The following is a 13,100-nucleotide window of genomic DNA, read 5'->3' as shown; positions in this document are numbered from 1 at the left end:
TACCTGCTCGCCTACTGCAGACACTCTGGATAAATGCCGAAAATGTGAATGTGGTGCACAGAAGCCCCGGGGATGTGACATGTTTCCTGTTGCAAACATAGCTTGTTGTGACAGTCCAGCCATCTGCACCGTGGGCCCCGTGCTCAAGGGCAGATGAAGGACATTTATGCCCCCTTCCACCAAATGCAATTCTGAACTGACCTGATATTCTGACCTAGTTGAAATAATCTGAAGTGGAGATATTTGCATTGCCGACTCTATTTGCACATAAATGTTGCACGAGCCTTTAAACCTCAACCCACATTCTGACGCAGAGCTGGAAGGGGAGGTGCTATGGGTCCATCCTACGAGCTTGTCAAATAAAATACTGTCGATTATAGCACATCTGGGTATTTACATGGTAGGACAATGCACTGCAATTATTAAGAATTGATTATGCTCATTTAAATCTAGTCATGGCTAAGGATATTGAGAGATGAGTTCATATTCTACGGTTCTGAAACCTATTCTGCTGTGAACTTTGATACTGAGCGTTCCTTAGCAGTCGTGTTTCTGACTACCATGGTTCTCTGTTGGTCACCGCAAACTCCCACGGGAAATATTGGTATCTGTAGCTCCTAAATGTTACACTATGTTCACCAGCTGGTTGCTAAATGTGTCCGTCTGTTGTTTGGTGATGAGCAGCTATAGTGTACAGGAAGATTTCAAAGCGTTTTCCGTTGAAAACAGCTGCCTGCTGTGCCTGGAAAACAATCTGGAACGCTCTAGGGAGGTAAGGGAAAGTGCAAACATTTTGTAAAATAATGCAGATAATTCTCTGCTCCATTTTTACTTTTCACAACACAGTTGACCCCCCAGGTAGCCATCGGACTCGGCCGTATTGCGGCTGAGTGTCGGCTGACTCGGCTGTGTTCCGGCTCGATGCGGCCGAATGTGAGCCAGCTTTGGCCCAATTCGTTGTTGCCATATCTGGCCCGGATGTAGCTGTTACGGACATGGGCCGATTCTGGCTGAGACATGGCAACCGGGTTTATCGGCAACCAGCACTGAAACAGGTTTTATAAATAATAGTTGTAAAGGCAACAGGCAATCATTAGGGCCTCCCTCGTGGGTCCTTTTGCATAAAAAGTACCAGACCTCATGCAGTCGCTCTTTCTTTTCTTTCTCCACCAGCATCCGCTCTCATGGTAAGCACCCGCATTATTAAATTGTTCAGATATGGTGGGAAATGTCTATTTAACACATTTATATCCATTACTCGTTTTTGAGAGAAGCTCAATTCCGCCACATGGCCCGTGAATATGCAATGCTAACCGCGCTTAAGCTAGCTAACCTTAGGTACATCTCAAGTCTTATAATGATGTCACAATCAGAATTTCAAAACATACCGACGTAAATAATAAATAAATAAGACTCATTCCCCCGGTAGACATGGATCCTGCGCGTATAAGCAGGACACATCACAGTATAAAAAGACTCAATGCAGTTTATTAAACGGTAACAGACGACAGAGAAAACATCTCCACTCTGACACTGATGATATCTTTGTCTTTATTAATATAAGTAGTATAACACCATTACATCAACTGAAAACATACGATCATTTTTATCAATATTTTAAGTGCATTTTTATTGGAATGTTCGCTAAAAACTCTCCAGACAAAACTCCTCAGCTGTTAAAGCGACTGACGGCTGATCAGATGTGATCAGATGTGATCAGATGTGATCAGATGTGATCAGATGTCAGTCATCATAAACCGACGTTGCTTCACGTGACGCTCAAGAGGAAAGGACGCTCATGTCTGTTAAAACATACTTCCTCGCATCCTCTCTCCTCTCAGGGGAGTTCAGCACGTTAGCTAGAAAACATGTCCTGAGGACCCGAATAATGCTGTTAGCTGACTAGTCTCTAATGAAAGAACACTTTTGTATTTATAAGCCATGATGTTTGAGCACAGACATGTGTAAAAGTGCCTCGCACTGCATCTATAACTGTTTTAACCGAGCCAGCTGGTTTACAAAGGCAAGCAGGGTTGGAGTAGCTTTAACGTTAATATAATGCACACGTGGCGAAATTGTATTGCAATGTTTTATCTCCTGAAATCAGAATGTAGTTACGATCTAGCAGACGTTTTATCGCAGTGAAATATGTATATGCCATGGATTGAAGCAGAATATGTTTGTGAGATCTCACAACTCTTTTCTGTCTCTGTTTCTACCAGGCTGCAACCTCCGGATTTTTTATTTTTGGACGTGAAGCCATGATGCCGGAGTGACGGTGGTCTTTTTGTGTTCAGTTGAGTTCTATTTTTTATTTTATTTTATTTGACCCTGTGTGCATTCAGTTAATAAAAATGTACTGTAACATTTTGGTCTGCGTGTCTTATTTTATCGTATTGCTACTACCACTTCTACCACTACTACAGGTCTAATACCACTTCTACCACTACTACTGGTCTAATACCACTTCTACCACTACTACTGGTCTACTACCACTTCTACCACTACTACTGGTCTACTACCACTTCTACCACTACTACTGGTCTAATACCACTTCCACCACTACTACTGGTCTACTACCACTTCTACCACTACTACTGGTCTAATACCACTTCCACCACTACTACTGGTCTACTACCACTTCTACCACTACTACTGGTCTACTACCACTTTTACCACTACTACTGGTCTAATACCACTTCTACCACTACTACTGGTCTACTACCACTTTTACAACTACTACTGGTCTAATACCACTTCTACTACTGGTCTACTACCACTTCTACCACTACAACCACTTCTACCACTTCTACTGGTCTAATACCACTTCTACCACTACAACCACTTCTACCACTTCTACTGGTCTAATACCACTTCTATTCAGTTTATTTTGTAGTAGTTTACTTCTACCATGTCTATGACATATGGGGCTATAGAAATACATTGAATTGAATATAATTACTACTACCACTAATCATACTAATACTATACAGAGAATAATACCGGTATGCTAATAACCGGTATATAATATAATTATAGAATAATAAAAGCATCTCCATTGAAACACAGATCTTCTCCTCACTGCTCCCCTCTGTGATGGGGGCAGACCAGAAGACATGATCTGAGGTGCGCTCCCACTTCCTGCGCTGCCTCAGCGCGCCGCGCGGCCAATGGGAGCAGCGGGGCGGGTTGTTTGTACTCCAGTGAGTGCCGCTGCCAACAGACGCGTCTCCCGCTCTGCCCGCTCCTCTTCAGCATCCTCTGGTTCATGGATTACACACTTTCCCTCCAAGTGCAACATCAGCTGGCGGTGTTCCCGACACACGTCTACCAGGGCTACCGCGTGGAGTTACAGGTACAGTTCATCCGCGTTCCACTTCTCAGTCACGTCTGCCTGTTTTTCTTTTTTTGAAATATGTTGCTCCTCTCTTCCTCTGTATCCGCGAGCCGTGTGACTTTATGGAGATGCTTTACTGCGGGGGAAAGGCATGCTCGTCGTGTTGCATGCAGATTCCTTTTTTCTTCTTCTTCTCTTTCTCCCCTCGCCGAGATGCTTGTTGCGCGCCACGCGATGGGATGCACATGAAAGTGAGGGAGGCTGACCTCACGTTGTACTAAACTGATCGTGCATGGTGGAGCGGAGGGTGTGTGTGTGTGTGTGTGTGTGTGTGTGTGTGTGTGTGTGTGTGTGTGTGTGTGTGTGTGTGTGTGTGTGTGTGTGTGTGTGTCTTTACTATTCCTGTCAGAGGTTTTACTTTCAAAGAATGTCCACCCCAGTGTTGTTGTAGCCTCTGCACACCTGAAGCAAAGCATCAGTTGCCTTCATCATCTGTGTCAGAGTTTCAAAATTAGGTCAATTCTGCAGTCTGGCTTTTTATTCACACACGCACACACACACACACACACACGCACGCACGAACGCACGCACGCGCACACGTCATCCGAGGTTGCAGAGCAGCGGCTTGTGGATTCTCTCTCAAGGTGACATTTAAAGTGGGTTAGAAGCACAGCGTTAGCGGAGGGAGCTGCACACATCCTCCTCACCCCTGTGTCTGACTAGAGCTCCTGTGGATCCTCGTCACAGGGACTGGCATCGTTGGTCATCCTGTCAACTTTCCTAAATGAATAGATTTTTTTTCTCCTTTATCTGTGGCTGATGTAGTAGACTGGAGGTCATCGTTAAGCACCTTTTAAGCACCCTCTAGCACACCATAAGAGAAAGGAGATTATTTTTAATTAGTGAATAATTTGTCCTTCATTGCCTTGCTAATTAATTAATTACTCCATCGATAAAATGTTCAAGAACAGTAAAAGCTGTCCAGTGTAATCTCCCTGAGCCGAATAATTGACTGACCAATAGTCAGAAACACAGATGTTTAGTCATGAATGTATGGAAATAAATAAATAATCAAAGCTTGACTTTTTTGGAGCTGAAACAAGCACATAGCTTTTTTTGGTTCCTTTAAAAAATGTTTACTGAAACAATGAACTGCTTATCAAAATTGTTGCTGATCAATTATTTATTGATCGTGTACAAGATTAATAAACCAATCATTTTTTAGCTCTCAAACATAAACAACCCCACATTTTAAATAGTGTTTTGTCTTTCCCCCATCAAACTGCCATTCAGGACTTCAGTGACTATTTCCCTTTTGCACAATAAAGCAAACAAAATGGAAACAGGAAAACACAACTGTTACAAATGTTGCTTTGATGTTTTAATTCGAGGCAGCATTACTATTGTTGCCTTTCCCCCCAAGCACAGCCTCTATATGTTTTAGTTTCTCCACCCGGTGGGTTTGGTTTTTAGAAATTTGGTTGCACCTCCCATGTTGATTATTTTCTTGATTAATCCGCTAATTGCTCAGTCAGGGTTTTCATTACTATTACAAGCAATTTTCCCACAGCACCTAGGCCAAATAAACCCCAAAAAAACTATCCAGCTATCAAAAGCCTCAGATCAGAGACACATTGTCGTTGGCTCGGAGAGAGAGAGAGGCCTGACTAACCCTTACTAAGTGGTTTTGTTGCCTAAACCTAACTTCCTGTGAGGACAAATGTTTATTTTGAAAAGACACTATGCATGTTACAAGCCAGGCGGGTCACATCCAACATTCGTAGCAATTCCTACAAAAACAATGTGCCGTAATTTGTAGATATCCCATGAAATGTTTTCGTCCGTCATCCCCGTCATCTCAAACGAGGTGGAGGGGTCCAACAAATGGCGATCGTTCAGCCAGGAGACCGGAGTGTGTTCTCCATGTGAAGCGAAACGTCCACGTTGATGTTTTTGATGACTCAACTACTTCAGTGACGGCACTTCCATGGGTATTTTAACCTGACTGATCTTTTCTAAAACCTAAGTAAGTGGTTCTGATGCCTAAACCTAACTACCTGGTTGTTTTTGCATAAACCTAACAAAGTAGTTTTGATGCCAAAAGTGAAAGTTTCCTGTAAAGACAGATGTTTATTTAGAAAAGACCATAAGCTTTCGTAGGAAAATGCACAAAAGATTAGGAGTAACTTTTTGGAGGATATCATACAAACTATGCTACGTAGATTGACATGCCATCCCTCACACGCCCAACACTGTTAAAGGGGAATGCCGAGTGTCATCGCTGGAAGCTTAGGGGTCTTTGATGCATTGGGGTGAGAAAGTGTTGTACGAGGAGACCAGGAATGGAACAATACAGTAACTCCAAAATATGTGTAGACAGCAGACACATAGAAAAGTATCTTTTGTTAAGCGCCACAAGGGTACAGTAGGTGTCACTTTTTTAAAATAGTATATACACTTCATTTTGAAACAGGAGCCCTCCTTTTCTCCTGCAGCACCCGTTCAACTAATACTTAAGATCAAGATGTGGATGATCTGTTTTAGTCTGCAGCCTCCAGCACGATGAGCAAAATAATACTGCAGCGTTTCACCAAGTAGGCGCTCTAAGCTCCATCTCAATCCGCCTCATTTAAAGTTGACTTTTTCCCCTGAGAAGCCACGCGATCTCTTCGCCGTCTGCTCCTGTAAACCACGAGACGGCTTCATCTCGGCACCACGGGAGCTTTCGTTAAAAGGTTCTGCCGTGACACAAACCTTCGCTTCGGCTCCTTTCTGAGACGCCACATGAAAGTTGTGATAAACAGAAACACATTACAAACAGCCTCAGATATTAAAGGTCCTTCATCGACCCGTTCTTTAATATCCCAGTGATTTTCCTGCGTCTGTTCAGGACCTCCAGTCTTCCTTTCTATTTTGGAAAAACTTCAAGAGTGGGCAAAAAAACTACACTTCCATTATTCCCCCGTCTGCTGTCTGTAATTTGTGATGCCTATGAATAAAAGACTTTGAAGCTCAGTGCTTCAATGTCATCAATAATTGTTTGCTTTTGTGAAGTTAAAATTGCCCTCCTCCTTTGTTGTTTTCCATTGCCTTCTCGCAGCAGTTGTTCACAGTTCTATCTCCATTATTTCTTTCACAGAAGGTCAACCAAGATGTTTGAGGATTTTTATAAATAGCGCCCAAAGAAACAAAGAGCTCCAATAATCTCAGCTGAACACATTTATTTTCGCAGAGTGGAGACATGGTTTTGAGGCAAACAACTAAGCAGTCAGCCGCATCACAGAGGGAAATGTGTGCTTTATTAAAAGGTGATGAAACATTTCTTACTGTTTTTCTTCACAGCAGAGTAGCAAATACACTTAAAAGGGCCTTGTTCTGCGGACCTTGGAACAACGTGCATCTTTGCCTTCCCTAGTAGTATCTCAAAGAGACATCCAATGAAGCGGCCAGAAAACAGGCAATTGACCAGGAAGGAGAAATTAGTCCAGAAATGTAGTATTGCACTTCCACAAAGTTGGAGGACTTGAGCAAGATAGATACAATAAATATAATAATGGTTTGGATCGTGAAATTGGTTGCAGCAGATGTAGGAGGTGTTAGATGCATCCACAATCCACCACATGGACTTGCAGACCGAGGCCTTGCAAACTTGAATAAAATGTACTCTAACATGCAAATGGAATGAAAATGAAATGGAAATAAAAGAAAGTTCAAATTGCATTTTCTTAGCTTTATAGACACCATTCTTGGAACCCAACAGCTATTGGTCTGACAACACATAATGCTTTGGGGGAAAGAGGCTACATTTCTGGGGTTCAGGTGTTCTTCTTTCCATGCGCTGCTCATTGATGACAGTCCGATGGAGTTGAGAGACAAATAGCCAGGTAACAAGCTATTTTTAAACCACCAGAAAGCTAAGTCATCTACAGACAATAGCTGGAGGGTTCCCAGATTGCATTTCAGCCAATGCTTTCCGCCCTTCTTTGCTCTCCACACGGACTGTTTATCTGCATTCAACCAAAGCCTGCTATAAGGGGATTCGTCACTACTACTCAGACTACAAACGGAAACCAGAACGCCTCCCGTGCCAAAATCTTATCTCGTTGCCGAAAGATTCGACATTGTGAATGCAGACTCTTATCGTAGAGATTAGTTAGAACCCAACCGCTGCTGGTTACACTTTGCAGATTATGATTAAACAATGTCTGCAGAAATAAATATAGCAAATATGAAATATAGCCTGCAGATCATGTGTTCTGCAATTATTGTTGTTGTTTCATTTCCATTGCCACACTTATATTGAGCATCTATGGTCTGCCAGCTAACCACAGAACAGACTTAATGAGATGTGGACTTGGACAGACACTCAAGGACTTCCTGGGAATGTGCCTGTTAAGTCTGTGAGTCTGCATGTGTGTGGGGGAGGGGCTCCTTTTAGCTCCTAGGAAGGATGTACTATTTTGATAAACGGGGCTGGTATCGGTGCAGATCAAGTGGATTTGGTGTCACCCAGATGGGAGTGAACCATGTTAAATATATATTTCTTTGCAAAGGCACTTTATGCTGCTGGTGTCAATCCATTGCAAGGTGGTCTCTAGTAGATACTGTGAGCCTGAAAAAAATGATCCTTTCCATTAAACCCTCCTAGCAAATGTATGTAGCCCATACCACCGACTTTTATTTATTCAACTGTTTAGGCTACGTACTACTAACCATGACACGCAAACTGCCTTTCATCCTACTATTGTGAGAAGGGAGGCTTTACTGGTCACCAATAGCAGGCAATGCAAGTCATAGATAACCTAATGAACTTTAAGTAATTATATCTTCCCTTTGAGGTAAGTCAAATTAAGTGGACAGCTTAGTGGTTGTATTTTACGCTACATGAGAAAATATAGTATTTTGTATTCCCCAATTGGCTTTTGCTGCACCAAGAGAGTCTTTTAAATTCTGGACGGACTCGATATATGAGTCTACACACTTCACCTTTAAGTTAAGTGCTTTGGGACTGAGACTAGTCTAAGAGTATAACAGCCAACTGTAATGGGTATACGCTAAGAACAACTGCATGTACAGTCTCTTGCAACCGGTGTGTGCTGTAATATTCAGGTTGTAATATATCCTCGGCAATGGATCGTTTAAGTTTGAATCATTCAGCTTGATGTTGTGCCGGCAGTGGAAATAAATAATCTCATTAGGCTGACCAGTGTCACAATTTTATTGTCCGACTAACTCAACATTTTCCCTAAATTTCTGCTCTGGCTGAACTCCAAGCTGATTATATCACTGAAGAGCAGGCAGTCTGCCCAGTGCGCGTGTTAATGTTTTCACTCAGCAAATCTGTGGGCGGCACTTGGGTCACACTGCATGGGAATAGGCCACTTAGCAGCCAACACAAAGGAACTGCTCATTGTTTGACCTCGAGGCATGGCATTAAAATGTGGCTTGCGTTTGCCTCCCCAAAGACAAAGCATGATAGGCACAGAATGGTAGTCAGATCAGTGCATAGGCCTCTGGGATAGGAAGTATCCCCCCATCCCACCCCAGGAGCAATGATGAGTCTCTCACTGGACCTGGAGTACCAGCTGGACAAATTGGTACTGATGATAGAGGTAACAGTTTCCATGGACCTTGCAGGACTGATTGTGTGTGTGTGTGTGTGTGTGTGTGTGTGTGTGTGTGTGTGTGTGTGTGTGTGTGTGTGTGTGTGTGTGTGTGTGTGTGTGTGTGTGAACCGTCCAGCCAATTTACTTCACACTTGAGGGGTGTATTACTTGAGACCCAAGAAAGTGCAGCGTCAAACTGGTGCAATTTGGACCTTTACAGGCCACAACTCATTGACTGCATCACCTTCCCTGCTAGACGCTGTATATACAAACGTTACAACCGAACGCTTCTTACATACCCTGGAGTCAATGAACGATGCAAGCAGCGCTTTCAGGGTCCCAGCAGTTGGCCCGCTCTGTAAGGGCCACGCGCTCCAAATGGGTCTAACCCCCACCAACTATGCTGCAAGCACAACATGTTGGGAGCCAAAGAATTGGCCGATTCCAAATGTGGATTTTCATTTGGACCGGTAGAATGTGTGACTGTGCTCATAAAATGCAAAATTGCAAGTGCAACATTGAGATCCACAAAATAATTTCAAATGAATGTGTTAATTGATTTAATTGATTTCATGTATTTACAGGTATTTTTAATTTTTTTATAATTTAATTTAGTTTCTTTGTGCATTTGCAGATCTGTTTTATATTTGCAAAATATTTCTGTGAGTTTAAGAATCTTTTTTTTTTTTACTTGTGGAAGGTGTTTTTTGATAACAGATTACACATTTATTATTTATTATTATTATTTATTCATTGTCAATCAGTTTACGGCCCAGATCTAGATCCTGATTTAAATGTGGAAGGTGTCTGGTTAAGCACAACGGAGGGCTCTTAGAATTCTGATCACCAATAGATTCCCTCCCTCGTGTTCATAGAACATATTAACCCCACGTAAACGTAAACAAATGATAATGACCTCTTGTCTAGTTTATGCACCAATGAGGCCCGCTGGCACTTTCATTCACATGATGTGGGACTGCCACCAATCAAATTATTCTGGACATAAGTGTCATCTAGCTGGTCTGGCTTTCTTTCAGTAACTGTGTCTGTCATGTTGTTGAATGATCTGTCAAAACTCTTCTCTCCAAGCTGAAAATGCACTTTGCACTTCGGCCTGACAGCTGCTAAATGCTACTATTACAACAATGGCTCTAAAAAGCTTATGATAAATAATTGCAACTGCTCATGACAATAAAAATACAATCTTTTATTTCCAAATAATTGAAATTGTATGATTGTTATGCAATAACCATTATAATTGTAAAAGTTAAAGGGTAGCAATCTCTATTTTTAACCGTTTACACTGACTTTTGGGCAGTTGAAATGTTTTCTGGACATTGGTGAAAAAAACAAAAACAGTCTGGAGCCTTGCTGTCAATCATAGTTATTTGATCGGAATCAGGACGAATTGGAATTTGCAGGTCAGACTTTTAAAAATTGGATTGGGCCAATAAAATAAAACATCAGTACATCTCTACTTAAGTCAGAAGGTGGCAAGCAAGACACAGGAACTTGCTGAATTCATACTCTCCGTCACACACACAGTCGCTCCTCTCTCTCTGGACCACACACTCCGCAGGTCTGCAATACACAAGATGGTTTTAATGATAATTAAAATCTGAGATTCAGATTTTTTTATGGAAGATTTCCGTAGTTTATCATGAACCCTGGAACCGTAACATCCCTATTGCTGACCTTCGTCTGTGGGTAGCAGTGGGCGATTGCAAAAAAAAGTCTGAATTTATTTAGTTTAATTCTACTTATCACATGAGTGTCTCATTCATTGTTCAGTTGTTCCTTGGCTTCACCCTCTTGTGTCACTTCGGGTTGCAAACCAACGAGTGATGTCACAGTGACTAAGTCCATTACTTTATGGCTAAAGAAATGTAATTGTTCAATTTATAAATAGTTACAAAGACTGCATGCTGCTTGCTCTGTTTTTGCAGTTTTATGCACAATCTCACTTGTAAATCTCACTGTATTCCACTCAGGATTGAAGAGTGTTTGTCTCAGCACTACAAGCAGTTTGAGACTTTTAGATGGCATCCATTTCAGCACGAGGGTTCTTGCCTACACTGGGTATATCATAACTATCTGGCCCCAGAGGCATTGGAGGTCCTCCAAAATTCATGATGCTCACTTTATTCCTTATCATCATTCACTGTCAGTAACACGTCAGCAAAGATAACAACCATTCATTTAAAAAGTAAAATTCTTGCCATTGTACCATATCGGGGCTTTCTATCTGCAATGCTGGGCGTTTACAAGTCATGTTTCACTTGCCAAGTCAGGCAAAATGATAAAAATGTAGGTGTGCAGAGAGGACTTTTTGAAAATATGAATAAATTGTTGAAGTCCGTGACCTCTCACAACTTAATCATCACTCTCTGTAAAGAGTGCACATTTAGTTTGGTTGCTTTCATACTAAAGCACTCTGGCAAAAGTGGATGAATAATCAGTTTTAGAAAGATACATCTGCATTTAAGGAGCTGCTCCAAATGGGTTTCTTTTGACTTATATCATCTTTAACAAAATCTTTATGATCATGGAACTGTAAAACTTCAGAACAATCCAGAACAAATAAATGATTTAGCAGCTCTGAACAGCTCATTAGTGTGATTTAGAGACCACTTTAATGGAGTTGTGGTCAGAGAGGAACTACTGTACGACCATACTGGCCCATACTGGATATTTAATATAAAGGCCAGATCAAAATGATATATTACCACATTTCAGGCCTTTTAAATTGAGTGATTCCCAACATCTGTTATAGACTCGCATTGAATCATACAGTACAAACATGAATTTTCATTTTGTTCTTAGATATAAGGTTAGATACCACGATCGATGTCAGTAGAAGGAGGTAGAGAGGAGGGGCATCAGCAGGGCCGCCATGGTAGAAGGAAGGACTGGCTCCAGACAGTCATGAACCACAAGTAGCCCTGCATTCAGTGATCACAGCTCTCTAGTGGGGTAATATGGCACTATAAGCTCCTTAAGATATGATGGTGCATCACTAGTTAAGGCTTTGTAGATGAGGAGAAGGATTTTAAATGTGATTCTTGATCTTACAGGAAGCCAGTGCAGATCAGCTAATACAGGAGTAATGTGATCTCTCTTCCTAGTCCTCGTTAGTACATTCTGGATCAACTGAAGAGATCCAAGAAACCTACCAGAGCAGCCTGATAATAAGGAGTTACAGTAATCCAGTCTTGATGTAACAAATGTGTGAATCAACCTTTCTGCATCGCTTTGATACAGGATGTTCTTGATTTTTTAAATGTTCCGCAGGTGAAAAAAGGCAATACTTGAGATCTCAGTTAAAGAACAAGTCCTGATCAAAGATAACTCAGAGATTCCTTACAGTGGTGCTGGATGCCAGAGCAATTCCATCAAGAGACACTATATCATCAGATAATTGGTTTCTGAGGACTTAAACCAGCTTAGTGCTGTACCTTTAATACCAATCGACTGATCTAGTCTCTGTAATAAGATGTCATGGTCAATGGTGTCGAATGCAGCACTAAGAGACAAGTACAAAGACAAGTCCTTTACTAGCACTAAGGTCTAACAAGACAAGAACAGAGACAAGTCCCCTATCTGATGCAACTAGAAGGTCATTAGTAATTGTCACTAGTGCTGTCTCTGCGCTATGATTCTTTCTAAATCCTGACTGAAAGTCCAAAAATAAACTATTGTTATGTAGAAAGTCACACAACTGATTTGCGACTACTTTCTCAAGGATCTTAGAGAGGAAGGGAAGATTAGAGACAGGTCTGAGTTAGCCAACAACTCTGGATCGAGACATGACCTGTTAGTAAAGACCCATTGATAATATCTAGTAGAGAAGCGCTAATTAAAGGTAAAAGTTATTTAAGCAGCCTCGTAGGAATGGGGTCCAGGAGACAGGTAGAAGGTTTAGAAGTAGAAACCGTTGAAGACAATATGAGTGGTAAGACTTGTATTCTGTCTATTAAACAATGTTTTTTGGGGCTGGAGCCATGGCAAAGAGGAAAAAGAACATTCAAAAGTGTGGTGCTAATAAACCTGGGGACAATCAGTGCTTAAAATCGACAGTAGTAATGTCAGCTGTTAGCAGCCGATGGGCAGCATTGTCCTTCGCTAAGGAGCTAGGACGTATTCCTGCTCTAAATAAG

The 13,100-nt window shown here is 41.6% G+C and overlaps 1 protein-coding gene across 1 annotated transcript in view; it reads left to right on the top strand.

Moving 5' to 3' along the window:
- Positions 1-3,227: 3,227 nt before the first annotated feature.
- LOC306739858 (zinc finger matrin-type protein 4-like) overlaps positions 3,228-13,100 on the top strand; it is a gene marked incomplete at its 3' end in the record, with an annotated part of 91,318 nt that continues 81,445 nt past the window's right edge. Inside the window, exon 1 of the mRNA XM_079221923.1 lies at positions 3,228-3,355. Within this exon, the coding sequence (XP_079078049.1) occupies positions 3,269-3,355 (87 nt within the window). The 5' untranslated portion in view covers positions 3,228-3,268. The remainder of the gene's footprint in view (positions 3,356-13,100) is intronic.

This window comes from Taurulus bubalis (genome assembly GCF_910589615.1).
Source record: "Taurulus bubalis genome assembly, chromosome: 8".
Taxonomy (NCBI): Eukaryota; Metazoa; Chordata; class Actinopteri; order Perciformes; family Cottidae; genus Taurulus; species Taurulus bubalis.
Note: the sequence above shows the minus strand (reverse complement) of the source record. Positions and strands in the feature narration are given on the sequence as shown.